Source organism: Silene latifolia, chromosome 4 (assembly GCF_048544455.1).
Source record: "Silene latifolia isolate original U9 population chromosome 4, ASM4854445v1, whole genome shotgun sequence".
Lineage (NCBI taxonomy): Eukaryota > Viridiplantae > Streptophyta > Magnoliopsida > Caryophyllales > Caryophyllaceae > Silene > Silene latifolia.
Window position 1 is genome coordinate 41,212,304 of NC_133529.1, and position 14,857 is coordinate 41,227,160.

Genomic DNA, 14,857 nt, shown 5'->3' on the forward strand with positions numbered 1-14,857 from the left:
AAGACTTATAAGCATTTGTGGGGCAAATATCGAAAACCAAAATAGACCCAATTAAGTCCACTATCACCAGTTTTTTGAGGGGATAACAAGTGTCCATTAAGTGGATTTTTCCACTCCTTTTTGTCTCCCATTTTTTGCCTATAAATACCCACAAAATACCACCATTACTAAGGCTGAAAATTTTGAAGGAAATTTTAGGTCTTTGGTGCTCTCATAACCGGTTTCTAAACACCCCAAAAAGACCAATTTTTCCTTCTTATTTTGTTCAACTTTTACATCTTAAAACACATATAAATTAACTAATAATATTATCAAAGTAATAATATTAATTAGTACATTAAATATACATATATAAATACTCAAATAATATCTAGTCTATATTATTTGTAGTAATTATTTTGGGTTAGTCTTGGGTGCTAATTAAAGGAGGTACTCTACTTTGGGTACTTATATTTGGAGGATCATCCTTAATATTTTAGCACAAGAACTACAAAGGTAGGAGACCTTTGTAGTGCCCTTATTTGCCATATTCCAATGTAAGGAATTTTCTCTTAAGATGGTTTTATACCATCTTTAGTTTATTTATCTTTGCATGCATGTAGATTTAGACCTCATAATAAAATTAGTATGTAATTTTATTATCACTAAGATAGTCTTATTTGGTCTAAATAACTAACACCTTGAACTACTTACCTGGTGATATATTCTTGACCAAAGACTACATGATGCACTCACTTGAGTGGATTAAAAGATCCCCATTGGACGGACTTGAGTATTGGCAAGTCCAAAAGCAGAATTCCATCCCGCTTCCTAATGCCGGGAGAATGAAAGTCAAACCCGATGAAGAGAGCTACCTCCTTGAGCTTGAGGCGGAGGGTGAAGCGGACGATACTTCTAATGATCCACCAATTGTTTATGGAAGAGATCGGCGAGCTACCACCGAGTCTACTTAACGCTACACCATGCCTACTCCCTCATTCTAACAACCCCCTCCATGGACATTTCAACAAGGAGAGTGGTCTTCTAGCCAAGCCTCCCAATCACCTCCTCTTCATCTATCTCTAGTTGAGTGGATGAACAATATGAACCTCGGCATGCAAACAACGGCGAGTGAGCGACAAGTTTTGGGAAGGAAGCTCGAGCGCATTTACCATGACCAAGCCGTAGGGCAATTCCCCATCTATGACGACTTTTGTAGGCGGGGATATGTGAACTTTGATGCCCACCACCCTTTATACCATTTATGGCCCGATGGTGGATACCAAAGCCAAGACGGGGGCATTGTCTATGGAAACCTAAATCTCCAACAAGACTACGTTTCCGTCCCAATCCTTCCTCCACAACAACAAGAGGGGCACGATGCCCAATGGTTCGGAGGGGTGAGGCCCTACTTTGGGAGCAACACGGATGCTTCCGGCTCGAGAGGTGGAGGCATGATGACGGGTGACGGTGAATCCCCATGAACACGGATGACATTATCCGTGATGATGGTTTTGGTGATGGTGACGGGGAGGATGAAGATGATGCCTAGGCGGCATAGTTACAACGACTTGCCTTGCTCCCGAACTCAATCCAAAGCACAAGTATGACTCCTTAAATCCAATCTCTCATGCATATTAGAATAGTTTGCATTTAGTTTACTTGTAATATATTAGAAATAGATCATATAGTTGCATTCATATATGATTGCATTAGAATTTAATTTCATGTAATATATCGTCACATTTAGAAATCGCACTCATGTAGTATAATTTGCATCGTACTTGAATTTTTCATTTAGAATAGGAAATGTATTGCACTTTATTCAAAATCACAAAAAAAATTGAAAAATGAGAAAAAATTACAAAAACATGTATTTCTTTTCCGAATTTCCTCCACACATTTATTTCCATTGGAAATTTTGTAAATAAATAAGTGTGGGGAGGAAATTCTATTATTTAAAAATACAAAAACATGTTATTTATTTTCAAAAAAAATTTAAAAATCCAAAAATATGTTCTTTTATTTCAAAAATTTATCTCCTAACCACACTTCATTCGTCATTGGATGTTGTAAATATCAAGTGTGGGGAGGAGGCTAAAAAAACAAAAACAAGTTATTTTATTTTAAGAAAATTTTCAAAAATAACAAAAACAAGTTTTTAATTTCAAGAAAATTTTCAAAAATACAAAAACATGTTTTTCATTTTTCCCCTTTCCTTCCTACATTTCGTTCCATCGAAGATGATGTCCATCTAAAGTGAGGGGAGGGAAACATCCATTTGTATATATTTGTCAATAATACTTGTAAAAGAGAAATTTTCAAAAAATGCCTAACAATTAAAAAAAATTCAAAAATTCCATAAAAATTGCATTGTTTATATTGTATATATTGCTTTATCCTAACCATTTTAATAGGAAATGCACGCTATGTATCGTAGAAGACGTTTGGTAAAATTCTTCCAATCCTTTGTCCTTTATCCTTCCTTTTATTTTTGTATATATTAGCATGGAGGAGGATGGGATATTTGATGTAGATGTTCCCTTTGGGAACTTTTTGGATACGCGTGTGTTGTTGGTGTGCTATTAGGATTATATATTGTGTGCATTTAGATTAGATGTGTCCGAGCGAGTGCCACTTGGTCGAATGGACTCGCACTCAGTCGAGTGACGCTGAATCAGAATACGGGATAAGAAAATCTTATCCCCTTATCCTCATTCATTCTATCTTCTTCCTTCTCACTCCAAATGCTCTTCCGTCTCTCTAAAACCCTCACAAACACTCTTACATGAGATTCAAGCTTACTTTCATGGATTATTCATCCTTTATATGCTTGAGTCGCCTTTTGGAGCTTCCCACTCCAAGAGAGATGTGCACATTAATGGCTTGAGTTACGGAGGAACTCGTGTGGTTGAGACACAACGTCTGGCAAGGGATCCGGTTGGCTTCCGAACCCGGTACGCCTGGGCATGTCCCGGTACCTATTTGTGGTTGTTGGTATGTCTGGGTGTGTCCTGGTACTAGTGTGGTTGTCGGTATGTCTGGACGTATCCCGGTACCGTGGTGGGGGTTGTTTGATAGTATCTCATTCATATCATTGGCATGTTGCATAGTCATTTGTCATGTTCGGTCTTACATTTATTTATTGAAACTGACGTGTTGTGTGTCTGTGTAATTGTCACCTATTTTTGGGGTGGCCTCTGTCGATCCATATGATATTTACGATCACATGGGGAGCAGGTTGAGTACAGGTTGTTTGGTGTCACACGGGAGATGGGACGCGCTTTGGACTTGGAGTCGAGTACTTGGATAGTTGGTAGATAACCTAGATAGTAACCATGAGTTGCATTCTTTTATTTATTCATTTATGGTTATGTAATCCACTAAATGCTTTAATTATATTAAATTTTTCTTGATTGTATCTCCGATTCACCACCTCGGGAAACCGAGATGGTAACATCTCCCAATTACCTTGGCTGGGTAAGAAGGGGTTGTTACAAATGGTTTCAGAGCGACGATTTTGGAACCCAAACCAATAAACCAAAATGAACCTAGGTGTGTCTAATAAAATGAACCCGAACTGAGTACAATGGGAGATCGGTTTTGGATGAGTAGGCGCCCTCATATCAAAACTAGTGCTTATTGTCTCGGTTGGTCACTACGTGGGTGGTTATGAGTATGGGTGAACGCCATATGGAAATTTGTATAGTTGCATGACTATGTGATTTACATTAAGTTCTTGTGCGATGTAGTTATTTTTCCATGAGGTACGAACGTGCGTGAAAGTTGGATGCTAGATTAGTATGAGTAGTATGCTTGGAAATGGTTAGTATGTATTGGTATATGAATGATGATATTACTCTTTAAAGTTTGCTCCGTGTGTTAATTAAGTACGTGTTAGTGTATCTATAGTATATGATTGGTGAAATATGTTGGTAGAGCGGTTGCTAGTACTACGATAGTGTACCAAAGACGGTAAATAGGATGACTTATGAACTAACTCGGGCGAGTCACCGATAGCCGGTGGACTCCCAAAACTTCTCTTTGTATTGCAGGGACGTCATCATCCTAATCCGACTCGAAATTTCAAGCTATAAGCGGTCACTCTAACGAGTACAAGTCCACGCTCGACCGAGTACAGTGCACTCGACCGAGTGGACCCTGATACTCGATCGAGTGGACCAATTTCCAGGAGTTGGAAATATTCTGGCAAATAGGCCACTCGACCGAGTGAACTCGGCCACTCGACCGAGTGAACTCGGCCACTAGACCGAGTGAACTCGGCCACTCGACCGATTAAAAATTCACTCGACTGAGTGAACTCGCCACTCGACTGAGTGGAGCTGGGCTGGGAATTACACGGGTTCAACCCCATTTCTTCACTTCTTATCTTCTTCATCCTTTCTTTTCATCTCACAACAACCACTCCAAAACTCACTAAAAATCATTTTACCAACTCCATTCCACTCCTTTCGTGCTTAGGATCAAGATTCTTGCTACATTTCATCTCTTTAATTCCTATCATTTCAACAATATAATTGATTATCCTTCTCCTAATTTTTTCCCAAATTGATTTTCTAAGATCTACACTAATTTACTCAAGTTTTATAAATTATTTGCATACTTTTATTTAATTCATGTTAGGACTTAGCATTCTACACCATTATTGTTACTAAAAATCAAATTTTTATATCAAAATTTTGGTCACCATTAAGGGACACGAAAATGCTTAGTAGTGAACTTATATGTGGATTTTGGTGCTTGTTGTTAGGTTTAGTTGAACAACAAAGGTTTAACCTTTGTTGTTATAGATAGATCTTGTTTAATATGTGAGAATTTCGTCTTGAAACTCCATCTTAAAATTTCGAATTTTAGACAAGTCCTGCCCAAATTTTGTTTTTTCATGAGTAAAACTTGTTTTATTTGCTTTATAAGACTACCATCCTAGTTGGTAATGTGGTATGTGGCCTCTAAACAAAACAAAATTTCGTCTTAAAATTTGGGAGAAATTCTTGAAAACCTCCTAAGTAGCCATGAACAACTTTAATTTGTGTCTTAAAAATGGTTTAAGGATGTCGATAAGCTATGAATTTGATGGTTGTGGTTATACTATGAGGTAAACCAAGAAATTTTTTGTCTTAAAAAATGTGACTAATTTCTCAAAATTGACACTAACCATGTCAAAAATTTCATTCTTGATGCTCACTACATGGTTAACTTATCCATGACTACCTTAAATTTCAAGTCTTATTGTTTGAGGAAGCTTCACATTGAAAATTTTCCATCTTAAGGATCTTAAAGTGTTCAAAATAAGTACAATACTTGCCTGGATTTTGACTCTATCAAGTCAACCCTTTTCTTAATTACTCCTTGATAATTTACATTTGATGTGTAGTAACATGTAATCTTTCATGCTAGAGTTTCCAATCTTAAAATTTTCAAGATTTTCAAAATGAACGACTGTCACATTGTAGTTTAGTATGGTGTCTCGTTGTTAGTTGGACTATAGTCGAAAATTTGGTTATGAATAAGAGTAGTGCTCATGTTTAAAAGTTATGTTTGGAGCCACATGATACCATAATAACTCTAAATTTTGGAAAAACCGGTAATATGGAAGATTCTGGTATTGGTTAAAACATAAGGAAACTATGTTAAAATTTCTTAAAAGGTTAACTATTAAATTGAGGAGTTGGAGGAAAATTCCGTTCACTTTCAAAGTTGATTCCAAGTTCTTATCTTTTCCTTTCTATATCTTGTTGTGTGGTTTTTTTTGTACCATGTCAAGGAACACGAGGAGCAACCACAGGAGAAACAACTGCCAACCTCATTCCGAACCGGAGGCACCACCCGCCATTACCCTTCCGGGATATCCGGGGATAGAGTTTGAGAGCGAACCCCATAAGAATACCTTCCTAGCCATTGTCGAAAGACGTATGAACGCCACGAGGTGTGTGTCAGAAAGCGCCTTAGAAACCTTGGGGATAGAAGTGCAAGTGCATGACATCTTAGCGTACTTGGCATGGAGGGATTGTATAATTTGGCGGAAATAAGCTACCGCAACCTTACCCTAGAATTTTTGAGTTCTTTCATCTACAATCCAAAAGACCATACCGTGAGCTTCCGACTCAAGAACACCTCCTTCAACCTATCTAGTGACATCTTTGCGGAATGATTAGGTGTCGGAAAAAGGACTAACCTTACTCTTGACAAGGTGGGAAAGGAAATGAAAGCCAAAAAGAACATCGATCTTTACATGGGTAACCAACACACCGACGTTAGTGCAATGAAAATAAACGATGTGGAACACCCCGTTTTGAAGGTTTTCCTTCGCCTTATGACCAACCTCCTTTATGGAAGGAGGGACCCTAGCAAACTCAACTCCATAGAAGTATTACTTCTAAGCTCCTACCTCAATCCATATTATGAGAGTCGTTTTTACTTTAGCCATGTGACCATGGTATGCTTAGCATTTGAGAGGATGACCAAGTCCGACAAGTGCTCTTTTGATTACGGCACCCTAGTGACTAGGCTAGCCAAGAATCTCTTGGCTTATGAGTCGTGGGATATTGATAGACCCTTGAGTGCGGAGGTGCCATACTTTGACATTGCTTATATGAAGGGCATGTTTTGGGTTATGGAGAGGAAAGACAAGAATGGCTACTCGTGGAAGGTGAACACGGACTTGTACATAAAGCTTCCTGCAACCGGGAGATTGCCCGAAACCTCCCACCTCCCCGAGTTTGCCCAACCTCGCTCTCCGGCCCGGTCCAACCTCGTCTCTGAAGACCTTAGCTATACCCTTGATGGTGAGGCGGTGCGACGAGAACCGACCCCACCATTCCTTTCCGAGCCTCCTAGGACTTCTCCACATGCCCCGTCGTCCTCCTATGTGCCCATACCTTCGCTGCCCCATAATCGCCCTAGACACTCCACTTATGCCCCATCCTCTTCTTTCATGCGCGAGCCTTCACCATACCATAACCTTCCCAGGCACTCCATGCACATGCCATCTTTCACCGTAGGATATAACCAACCACCGCCGGCTTATGATCACCAATACCCCATGGCGGGCCTAATTGAGAGGGTGAACCACTCCTTGATCCTAAGGGACATGCATGAGTTCACCTATGACCAAGAGATAAGACTGACCGGACACCCTAGATTTTGGTCCGGGAATGGGAACACTTCTGGTGTATTCAAGGCCTATGGTATCCAACCCTCGGACTGGGGTCATAGGATTCCTCACAGTGATAGACACTTTCTTGGTCCGTGGGTAGGACCGCACTATGCCACACGAAGTTTCTTTAACGATGCTCATCAAAGTGGTGGCTACCAAGAGATTGTGGGTGGTGGCTACCAAGAGAATGTGAGTGGTGGCTACCAAGGGAACGTGGAGAGTACTATAATACCACAGTTTTCTGGGTCTTATTACTCGGCCAAATAGAGCTAACTCGGCCGAGTAAAGTGTCGTGTGTTTTCTAGTCAGGCTACTGTCCAGGAACACTCGGCCGAGTAGTTTAATACTCGGTTGAGTAGGGGGTACTCGGCCGAGTACTCTTGGTACTCGACTGAGTAACCGGTCTGACGGGCTTTATTTTCGCGGTTTGATTAAGGATGATTAAAGGTTATATAAATAGTGTTTTACAGTTTACTTTCACTTTTACCAAAACCTATTTACATTCTACGCTTCTCTAGTCATCCTTAATCACTCCCAAGGCATTTGATCGTTCCTGAGTCTTTCGTTCATCTCTTTCACGTTAGATTCATCGGTAACCCACTAGTTTCATATCTTTTGTTTAGAGTTGTCTTTTAGGGTTTTGCCCTAATGTTGGATTTGGGGGAAAAGGGTTGTTTGGCATGATTGTGATTAGATTATTGTTAAGTGAAGGATTTGTAGAGGAACGTTTCTAGCTTCCGTTGTATACTCATGATTCGGATCAGTGATAAGGTAGGGTTTCCCTACTCAGTTGCATGTTTAATTGATTTAAGATGAATTAATGTGTTGAGGGCATGATTGGTATCATAATTGGAATTGTCTTTCTTGGTTGTTGGAATTGTTGTTGCTTGTCTATGTTTGTGAGGTGCGTCCTCGACTGTGTGGAGTCATTTTCGGGAACGGCTTCACACCCTTGATTTGCCCCTTGTGGTTCCCGTCACAAAGGGGGATGTGCACATTAATGGATATGGGTTGTTGCTCGTTGCGATGAGCGGGGCTTAGGTGGGCATGGCTGCGGTCCCCCACTGGCGGTGAGGATTACCTATCGCGGCGGGTAATCTGGCAGGGCTACACACTTAAGTGTGTAGCCGGATATGTGATATGATTGGAGTTGGAGAATGGTTGTTCAGTTGTTTGCTTTGGTTGTTTCCTTGCGATTAACTTATCTTGATTATTCAGTTTAATGACCCCTTTGTGTTTGGTAAAACTGTGGTGATCCATTCGGGGATGGTGAGCAGATTGTGACAGGTGATGATTACTTTTAGCTGCGGGGACAAGGATGGGATGTGATCACTTTGAGTCTAGCTTCCGCTGTCATGAGTTTAGATAATTTAATTTGGTTGTATTGAGATTTATATACTTTTACTTTGGTTTTTAGTGGAGACGATGTAATCACTAAACTTTATACTTTAATAATTGTTCTTGAATGGTTACTTTTGAAATACTTACCTCGGGCAACCGAGATGGTAGCATCTTCACATGTTAGGTTGGTCCTTGGTAAGGCACCTTGGTATGTGGGGGTGTTACAAAGTGGTATCAGAGCGACGATTTAGGAACCTAAAGCCAATGAACCAAATGAACATAGGGAGTCTAATTAAAATGAACCCGGGTAGGATTTATTTGGAGCTACCACAAAGGCTTGGAAGACGTCCCGATGTCGCATTTAGGCCCTTATAACTTTGAGCCGGTCACCATGGGGGTGTCTTGGGAATCGTTATATGTTGAAGTAATGCGTGTTGAATATATATATATATATATATATATATATATATATATATATATATATATATATATAGGATCTGGTGAGTCCACCCATATATTTGAGTCCATGAGTCCATAAAACAATATCACGCACTATACAAAACAATATCACGAAAAATTTTTTTTTTTTCGAAATTTTTTTTTTCAAAATTTTTTTTTTCGAATTTTTTTTTTTTTTTTCGGAATTTTTTTTTTTCGAAAAAGTTTTTTTTTTTTTTTTTTTTTTTTTGTTTTTTTTGTAAGCTGTGATATTGTTTAGTATAACATGTGATATTGTATTACAAAACAATATCATGATTTTTTTTTTCAATTTTTTTTTTCAATTTTTTTTTTTCAAATTTTTATTTTCAAAAAAGTTTTTTTGTTTTTTTTATGTAAGTTGTGATATTGTTTAGTATAACGTGTGATATTGTATTACAAAACAATATCACGATTTTTTTTTCGAATTTTTCTTCTCAAAAACTTTTTTTTTCAGTGGTGATATTTTTTAGTATAACGTGTGAAACTGTAAGCTGTGATATTGTGTAGCATAACGGGTGATATTATATTACAAAACAATATCACGAATTTTTTTTTTTGGAGTATAAGCTGTGATATTGTTTAATATAACGTGTGATATTGTATCATGGACTCACGGACTCAAAAAGATAGGGTGGACTCATGTGATCCTAATTATATATATATATATATATATATATATATATATATATATATATATATATATATATAGGCGGGATCCGGTGAGAACGAACACTCAGTGCAAACGGTGAGAACGACCTACAATAGTAGGATTTTAAACAAAAAATAGCACGGGATACCTCGAAAAACCTACGTGACTAACCTTACTGTTTTGACAAAAAAAAATCCAAAATATCTCTTTCTCTCTCTACTTTCCAAAACTTTTCCCCCAAATCAAAACAAATATTTCCACGAAAAACCATAAAACTACAGCTGCCAAAATTGACGAAATTGATCATAATCAATGGCGTTGATCATCTAATGGATGTACGATTATAATATTTTTTCTGATTGATTTTGTGTGATTGATGCATGAACAATCGATTTTGTGATTTCGATTGGCATTCCAGTATTATTTCAATCGTAGAAAATTATGGATGTTGAGGGTTCTAGCGATTTGGGGGAACATGCGATGCGATTGTTCCAAATTGCTAGCAATGATATCGTGCAAGTCATCATCTCATCTAGGTATGTACATCGCAAATCGTTGAGATAGCCTTTTTATAAATCGTTTCATTAAAATTGTCTGATTGATGTATCTATTGATCATTTTGATGCGTATTCATACTAATTTAAACATAGGAAGACAGATTATTACGCTTGTTGATCATGTTTCATTAACCTGATTGGTATTATAAATTGATGAGTCTGATGGATAAGAATAGTTGTCTTACCGGTCTGGTTAGTGTATGTGATATGCAATTTGTTTGAGAGTTGATTATTACACTTGTTGATCATGTTTCTTATGCACTCTATACAGTATTCTGTTTAGTTCAATAGCATGTATATTAGTATAATTGATGTAATTGTCTTATATGGAAAACGTCCCTGGTAGAATAACGGAACCGCCCTTAATTAACCAGCGTATATGAATAGCGTATCCATTAGTATAGTTGATGCGTTTGTGTTTTTCAGCAGCGTATCTAGAATTATAATTAAGGGATATACCGATTCGTGTCATAATAAGCATTTGACTTTCTGCCTATGTCGTCATTATTAGACGTGATTGGTGTATCTTGACGTCTACGTTAAGTAGTCGTAATAAAAATACGATATGTCGATCGTGCACAAATTTCTGTGTTAATTTCTGTGGTTTTTTGTTTTCTAATTGATTTTGTGCTTTTGACTAAATTAGCGTACCTGAAATTATATTTGTTGTGCATCAGTTATTTGAACTTGCTGCTTATACCCATACTGTTCTACTATATAGCGTGCATAGATGCAGGCTCACCAATCATCGAGACAACCTCGAAGGAAAGAATACCTGTATGTGCGCCAGAATTGAAGCCTGTTTTGGGTATGATCTTTAATAAACTAGAGGATGGGCTAGAATTCTATCAGGCTTATGCTGCTAATTCTGGTTTTAAAATGAGGAAGTCGATGCAACGAAACATAGACGGGGTTGTCATGACTAAGTACTGTGTCTGCAGTAAGGTTGGAGAAAGTAAGCCTAGAGGGAAGGTAAAAAAGAGACAGAGAACTAGAATTTTATGTAATGCAAAGATTTTTTTTCGAAGAAATGAAAAAGGACAATATGTGATTGCTGACTTTCATGAAGGTCACACCCACCTCCTCTCAACACCAAACACAGTGGTGTATTTGACCGAGTCACGAGAATTAACCCTTATACCTAAAACCATGATTGTTGAGAATTCTAAAGTGAATAAGGGGCATGTGAAAAGCTTTAGGATGTTCAAAGAGTACGTGAAAGGGTATCAAAATGTAGGGGCATCACTCGAGGACTTCAAAAATTTTTGGAGGGATGTGAAGAAATTTATTAAAGGGTATGACGCGCAAATGATGATTGAAAATTTCATGCACAAAAAAGCCATGTGTAGTTCGTACTACTTTGATTTTGATGTTGACGATCGTGGTCGACTATCTAGGGTTTGTTGGTTTGACCCTATAGCTATAAAGAATTACAGTCTCTTTGGCGATATGACGTCTTTTGACACGACGTTTAATATGAACACATATAAAATGATATTTGCACCTTTCACGGGGGTTGACCATCACAAAAAATGTGTGAAATTTGGAGCAGGACTTATAAGGAAAGAGACTGATGAGGATTTCGTATGGTTGTTTCGGAATTTTCTGAGCGCAATGAGCAATAAGTATCCTGTGTGCATAATTACTGATCAAGATAGAGGCATAAGAGCAGGGGTTAAAACAGTGTTCGGGGACAAAACTCAAAGACAGATATTGCATGTGGCATATCATGAAAAAGCTGCCGACAAGATCGGAACTACGCTATATAGAGAAACTAACTTCATGAAAGAGTTGTGCTCTGTGTTTGGCGTAAGATATCGAACCGTCCGAGTTCGAGGAACGGTTGTGCTCAGTTATATCCTCGTACGGGCTGACCGACAATGAATGGTTAGATACGATGTTTGACAAAAGGGCTTCTTGGATCCCAGCATATTTCAGGGATTTATTTATGGGTGGACTAATGAGAACCACGTCCAGGTCTGAGTCCGAGAATAGCTTTTTCGGAAATTTCATGAACCTAAACTGAACTTTGGTTGAGTTTCTTATGAGGTTTGAAAGTGCTATGGACGCTCAACGATGGAAACAGTCCAAATTAATAGCCGAGTCAAAAAACTCCTTCCCTGATCTAGAAACGCCTCACCCTTTGGAAAAACACGCTTCTGAGTTCTACACCCCCGTGATGTTTTCTGAATTTAAAAACGAGTGGGTGGCTGCTTGTTTCACCTGTGGTGTTAAAATTTTAGGGGTTACTACCAGTGACAGCATCCCCATTATTGATCGTGAAAAAGACAAGGTTTACTATGTTAACTTTATCTCTGACGAAATGAAATTGAACTGCTCCTGTAAAAAGTTCGAGAGACATGGAATTTTGTGCCGTCATGCGCTCTATGTGTTGAAAGAACAAGGCCTTGACAATGTTCCAGATCAGTATTTGTTAAGTAGGTGGAGCAAATTGGCAACATGTCAGCCGATTTGTAATAATGTGCCACATACTTTAATTGAAGATTGTAACTCATTAGATGTTAGACGGCACAAAATTGGTACCCTATGGTCCGAGGTGTTCTTGTGTGTGACGCTCGCTGAACAAAAACCTGAGTATGTTGATGAATTTCTGGGCATTTTGAAAGGTTTTAAAGACAAGATAAGCGCACAAACCAGTACGTCAGAATGTAGTAGTAGTAGTAACACGGGTGATAGGCTGAGAAACAAGAATAGGGAACTTGAGATGCTCTTAGGAACAAAAATACCAAAGAAAGTGGTTGTCTTACCTCCTATTCAGTCAAAAACAAAAGGGTCTGGAAAAAGAATGATGTCCCAAAAGGAAAAAGCTACAAAAGAACAGAAGAAAGCGCCCAGGAAATGCAATGCTTGCGGAGAATTAGGATTCCATGATAGTCGGAATTGTCCTGGGAGAGTATGATTCCATGATACACGTACGCTATTAATTTTGGTGCATTCATTATTAGAGAATACTGATAGCAGATTGAATTTGTTTAGTTGGTACTTAATTAAGGAATAGTATTGTTGTATCTAATCAAATTTGTAACCTTTAATGTTTTATAGCCTTTTTTCGTTTCAGGAATGAACAACGAAAAGAGTTGCGGATCACATACACAAATATAATGAATAATGGCGGGAGGATTTGAGACTTCATTTTTGAGCTGTTATATGGGATTATTGAACATTTTTTATTTTGATTTTTGTTATGATTTACGAGCGTATCTTCAAGTATTATATGTGCATCTGTCAAGGCTGAAAGTGTATCTATCGGAGTTGTGAATGGAAACTATACATGTTAACCTATACAATACATGGATGATCATTAATAGGTTTTGATAGGAAGAGTTATTGTGTATTTTTGTTATAGCTATGATGAATTGATAAACGTGAACTGTCAGCTAGTTTCCATTAACTGATGATTTCAGTTTTATGTGAAAATAAAAACGCGTGTATATTAACACGATTGTTGCACATCTTTTACATTAGAAGCGTACCTGGCAGTATTATATATGAAAATAAATAGCGTAACTATTTATAAACGATGATTCGCGAATTTAAGTTCCATAGACAAAATTAATATTGTATGACGTCTAATTTTCCAACGACAAAAACGGATACACGTATTGGTGAGTTTAAGTGAAAACTAAAAAAAGCGTGTATGTTAACATGATTGTTGCACATGTTTTACGTGAAAAGCGTACCTACTAGTATTCCGAGTAGATAAAAAACCGTGAATGTTAATAAATGATGATTCGAAGTTGAAATTGTGGAATTCTGAAACTAATGAACATTCAGTTGTTCAATTGAAAAGTGAAATATCATACTTGAGTATGCAAATGATTTTGACGTATCTGAAAATATAATTGGTGTGTGTCAGTGTTAAGATGGCGTAACTAGTAACATAATTCCTGCATACCAGTTATAAGCCCAACATTCGACAATGAACCAAGGACAGAGTTACACCTTTTTTATCTCCAAAAAGTTTTTAAAACAAAACCATCAACCAAAAAAACAGAATGTGTAACCATTCTTGCACACTGCCAACTCCAATTAAGATGGATTATCCAAAATGATGTCTAGCAAATTGGCATAAAAGTCGGTCACTTGACACAACTATTGAACAAAAGATCAGATTACATTTTTCATTAGACCTCTAGACAATCCACAAACACGAAGAAGACGGTCAAAATGAGGGACCATGCCCTACCATTACACGTTGCCGAGTTAAGAACATCTGAGCATTCGTGGGAATATATTCTAGACAATTATGCCATCCAACAAAATGACATAAACTGGTGTTTAATGGACATAGCGGTTGAATAGGCTCAGTTTGCCTTTACATGACACAACAAATAATAAGTCCTATTTTACACCATTACGCCTTTCAGAAAATGAACCACACATACTCCTTGGTTGATTGCTAGTAGCCACGCATCTTCCAAACAAACACTTGTCGTCCATTAAAACATCTGCATATCAAACACAATAATTAAAATCTGATAACCCGTGATTTAAATGGTTGTATTAAGGTAAAACTGGAAATGAGGGTAAAAAATAAAGGAAAACAATATAAGACCTCTCTCTGATTCTCTTGCCATCGTAACAAGCTTAACGCAACTGCCCTTCGGAATGAAGGCAAACCCTTGAAATTGCTCGCAGCTGCCCACAAGGATC

General features: G+C 37.9%; 2 protein-coding genes across 2 annotated transcripts; both read left to right on the forward strand.

The window, feature by feature from the left end:
* The first annotated feature begins 10,067 nt into the window (after positions 1–10,067).
* On the forward strand, positions 10,068–12,067 carry LOC141651424 (protein FAR1-RELATED SEQUENCE 5-like). Its single transcript, XM_074459138.1, has 2 exons — positions 10,068–10,162; positions 10,861–12,067. Exons 1-2 carry the CDS (start codon positions 10,068–10,070, stop codon positions 12,065–12,067), a joined length of 1,302 nt encoding a protein of 433 aa, XP_074315239.1.
* A 178-nt stretch (positions 12,068–12,245) lies between these two features.
* Positions 12,246–13,103, forward strand: LOC141651426 (putative protein FAR1-RELATED SEQUENCE 10). The gene has a single exon (XM_074459139.1). The coding sequence runs from the start codon at positions 12,246–12,248 to the stop codon at positions 13,101–13,103; it is 858 nt and encodes a 285-aa protein (XP_074315240.1).
* The last annotated feature ends 1,754 nt before the right edge of the window (positions 13,104–14,857 follow it).